The sequence below is a fragment of the Echinops telfairi genome, unplaced genomic scaffold (assembly GCF_000313985.2).
Source record: "Echinops telfairi isolate 266 unplaced genomic scaffold, ASM31398v2 ScPeMD7_18;HRSCAF=68, whole genome shotgun sequence".
Lineage (NCBI taxonomy): Eukaryota > Metazoa > Chordata > Mammalia > Afrosoricida > Tenrecidae > Echinops > Echinops telfairi.
This window is the reverse complement of record NW_022103915.1, coordinates 56,584,565-56,589,141: the sequence shown is the minus strand read 5'-3', so window position 1 is coordinate 56,589,141 and position 4,577 is coordinate 56,584,565. Positions and strand designations below refer to the sequence as shown.

Below are 4,577 nucleotides of genomic sequence, written 5' to 3'. Positions count from 1 at the left end.
TAAGAAAAGAATTCCAGTCTCTTAAGCCCACAGGAGCAGCGCTGCCCTGCGCTCTATGGTCGCTATGAGTCAGTACTGGCTCGATGGCAGTCAGTTGGATGTCTACGTTGAAGGATGTCTATGGAGTCCCTGGGTGGGACACTTGAGTGTGCTACGTGGTGAGAAGGTCAGTCCATCCAGAGGGACACCAAAAGAAAGTCCAGGTGATCTACTTCTGAAACACCAGTCACTTAAAAGGCTACAAAGAACAGTTCTACTCTGACCCGTACGTGGGGTCACTCTTGAGTGAGCATTAACTCCATGGCAACTAGTATGTATGAGAGGAAATAATAAAGTATTATTACAAAATCATAGAAACCTTTATTAAACAGAAATATCAAAATGTGAACCAATTGTTTTTTGACTTGCTCCTCTATCTAGAAAAGTACATTTTTGAAGGTGCTGTTTTCATTGAACACTTCCCCAGCATCCCTTGTAGGCTGCTAACCCACAAGGTTGGTGGTTCAAAACCACCAGTCATTTTTCTGGAGAAAGACAAGGCTATCTGCCCCTGTAAAGATTTATAGCCTCAGAAACCCCACGCAGGGTGGCGAAGAGTCAAAACGGACCTGAGAGCAGTGGGGTTCAGCTCTTCTCCAGGGAACTCTGTGGTGTTTACTGTGCACCATGCCAAAACAAGCCTGGCGTTCATTAGGGACCCACCTTGTGTTCCTCTGAAATGCCCTGCATTTGGGGAATAGAGAGAAGTCTGAGTGGGGCAGTGTCAGGGCTGTAGGGAGGATTGGGAAGGTTGCCTGACCAAGTTCTTCTCGGACAGCTCCTGCTACCCTGGCAGAATGAGCAGGTGCATTGTCATAATGTAAAAGGTTACTCTATGCCATTTTCTTGGCCTTTTCTTAACCACAGTTTCCATTTTCTTAAAACGTCTTCCTGATCAACCCCATGATTAAAAAACAGACAAACCTACAAGGCAACTGTCTGATACCCCCCAAAAGGCACCATCACCTTCGGAGCTGACCCCTCTGCCTAGAATTTAACTGGCCCAGCTGATCTCCTCAGAAGCCACTTTTTTCTTTCTTTCTCTTGGGTTTTCGTTTTAATTAATCATTTTATTGGGGTGGGGGGGCTCTTATAAATCTTATAACAATCCATCATTCAATTGTATCAAGCACACTTGTCCCTATGTTGCCATCAACATTTCCAAAACATTTTCTTTCTACTTGAGCCCTTGGTATCAGTTCCTTTTTTCCCCACCCCCCCACCACCTTTGTGGATCCTCGATCAGTTATGTATTATTGTTGTTTCATGTCTTACACTGTCCATTGTCTCCCTTCGCCCACATATCTGTTATTTGTCCCCCTCAGGGGGTGGAGGAGGTGGTGGTGGTGACTATATATTCAACCTTGTGATGTGTTTCCCTTCTCCCCCACATGATATTGTTACTCCCACTACTGTTCCTGTGGGTTTTATTAGTCCTGAATTCCATGTGTTGAGGGCTCTTATCTGTATCAATGTGTGTTCTCCGGTCTAGCCAGATTTGTAAGGTAGAAATAGGTCATGGTAGTGGTGGGGGTTGGGGGGTAGGGGAGGGGGGGGACATTCAGGAACTAGAGAAATGATATGTGTTTTGTCGGTGCTATACTGCAACCTGGTTAAATTGTCCCTTCCTTATAACCCTTCTGTGTGGGGATGTCCAAATGTCTCCACTCCAGCCCCCAACTTTCACATCGATATAATTGTTTGTTTTGGATCTTTTGATACCGGATACCTGATCCCATCAAGACCTCATGATCACACAGGCTGGTGTGCTTCTCCCATGTAGGTTTATTTGCTTCCCTGATAGATGGCCGCTTATTTAACTTCAAGCCTTTAAGACCTCAGACACTATTATCTTTTGATAACCGGGTACCATCTGCTTTCTTTCCCACATTTGCTTATGCACCCATTTTGTCTTCAGCAATTGTGTTGGGAAGGTGAGTATTAAAGAGTGCCAGGTTATTAGGCCAAAGTGTTCTTGTGTTTAGGGAGGCCTTGAGTAGAGGCCCAAAGTCCCTCTGCTATCATAATACTTAACATATAAATATAATACATTGACCTCTCTCTCCAACATTATAAATTAATATATTCATATATACATGCCTATAGCTATACCTCTATAAATAGCTTTTACTTCCTAGTTCTTTCCTCTATTTCCTTTCACCTTCCTCCTGTCCCACTATCATGAGAAGCCACTATTTAACTAGACATTTTTTTTTTTTGACAGCAACCTCTGAGCCTCAGACAGAGAGACCTTGTCATCTGTCCACTGCTTGTAGAGACATGTTTCAATGAACTTTGCATACACTGTACATGGATGAACTGGAGCCCCGCAGCAATGCTGTGCATGAATGCATGCAGTTTTGCAAGCACACATGCTGGAAGGTCTTCCCTCGGTGACCTGTCGGACTCTCTGGAGGGTGAAAACCAAGACTATCGTAGAATGCTGTCCAGTGCCTTTTGGGTGAAGCCCCCAGGAGAGAGAAGCACTGACAGGATGACCCAACCAGAGCATCAGTACGCTGTAACAGGGATGGCTGCTGACTCGCGTCAACACAAAAGCATTGCGCATCTTCCACAAAAGAGAAGAACTTTGGTTATCACCAATGTACCCAGTGGTTAAGAAAATGATGGTGACTGACCTGAACTGATGCTATCAAACGAAACTACCTAATTAAAAAAAACCCAAACTGGAAGGTTAGCAATACAATATTTGAATTGTCAGTGGAGTGACATGTTCTTGGTTTTACTCTCTTTAACTAGCTCATTGGGGTTTTCTTGAAGTAGTTCCAGCATTGCACTTACTTTGCAAAGCTCTTGATTTCTATTAATTAAAAAGTCATCTGTTAATCACAAATGTAAACTTTATCCAATAAGTGTACTGTTAAGAAAAACAAAATTCCCACATTGAAAACGTAAGCAGGTAAGATCACTTTTGTAAATAGTGTTGTTACCTGTTGATAATTGTATCCATAGCATCTCTGGCACTGAAGTCAAAGGGTTTGTAACCCTCACGTTTAAAGGCAAGAACTGCATTAGGCCCTAGCCAAACACTGCCGTCCATCCTCGGTGTGAAGTGAACTCCTAGGAAGGGAAACCGGCTGTCTGGGACCTGAGGGTTCAACACGGCAAGGAAGGGTGAGTCCCATTTCATAGTGCGTTTTTATAAGTATAGACGCAAACATTCAATCAGTAAAACAAAACACTCCCTTCCCATACATTTAATCTACATTATTTATGGCCTGTACTCAGATATTCTTTTCTATTAACGGGTTTCTGTTTAGAAACAACACACAGGAAACACTGATGGTATTGGCCCAAACGCACACTATCCTGGGTTCTCATGTATTTGGGTAAAAGGAAGAAGGAAACAAAAGATGAACCGTCCTGCTTGTCCTACTTCAGGTTCTCTGTCCCACAACCAGGGATGTAGATGGCTGGAAATGAAAATCAGAGCTGCCAGGAAAACAGAAGAACCGGCACCATATTCACAGCACAGGTGTATGCAAGATGGGAGTGTACCGGGTTGAATTTGATGTTGTGGCGAAGTCAAAAATACCAAACAACTGATTATGGGCAATTTCATTTGGGTCAACGTAATATATTTTAGGGGATTCAATTCCAGGTACTTCAGACAGTGGAAATGAACTTCCCATTTGAACAGCTCAGTGCTCTACCTCTTAAAACTACAGGGTGGTCTACTCTTCTACTCTGCAGAAGGTGCACTGAGAAAGAGGGCTGGGCATCTGGAAGTGCCATCAGAGAAAGCTCTCCTGTGAGTACTCCCTCCACCAGAGAGGTGGAAGAATCCGGCCCCTTCTTGATAGCACCTGCCATGGGCTCTGATGCTTTCTGAAGACATGCAGTGTGGGCAACTGATTACAACTGCAAGACCGCAGAATCAGTAGGCATCTAACCGCGAGAGAGAGGGAAAAAAGAAATGTGTGCACACACAGTGCAAATAGCTGTTATTTCTGACTTGGTTAACATGTCCTCCTCCCTTCCTCCCGCCCACAGCCATCGTCAGAAGAGTGAGAAGGCAGGCCTGTCATTACCTACCGGATAAATATTTCCTTTCACAAGATAGCATTTTTCTGGCTTCAGCAGCAGATAATCACCTCGGAAGGGTACAATTCGAGGATCAGGATTGCAGCCACTCATCTCTGAAATACGGTCGGAGTAAAGTCCTGCACATGTAACAACATTCTGACACCGAACCTCCTCTCCCTGGTGCAAAACAAAAGAGCTGTGATTTGTGCAGAGTGGAAAGGTGTAAAATAGGTCAAGGAGAAAAAAAATAACAGGTGTGAGAGAGAAGACAATATTTGTTTTCTTTTTTAAAAGGTAAAATTAAATACAAGCATCAGCAAAGTGATTTCTTTAGAATTTAAGTAGCAGCTAGAAATGTAGAGTAGTGGCATGCAAGAGGATTTTATCTTAAAACTTGTACTTTACACAGAATTGGATATAATGGAATTGCAGATATACCCTAGACCTAACATAGATACTCAACCAGTTACAGTTACACAGACACACAGACA

General features: G+C 43.4%; 1 protein-coding gene across 1 annotated transcript in view; it reads right to left on the bottom strand.

Annotated features, from left to right (window-relative positions):
- L2HGDH (L-2-hydroxyglutarate dehydrogenase) overlaps window positions 1–4,577 on the bottom strand; it is a 70,614-nt gene that overhangs the window by 28,800 nt on the left and 37,237 nt on the right. The window contains exons 5-6 of the mRNA XM_045287881.1: window positions 4,096–4,263; window positions 2,991–3,148 (exon numbers count right to left, since the gene is read on the bottom strand). Of these exons, the coding sequence (XP_045143816.1) occupies window positions 2,991–3,148; window positions 4,096–4,263 (326 nt within the window). The remainder of the gene's footprint in view (window positions 1–2,990; window positions 3,149–4,095; window positions 4,264–4,577) is intronic.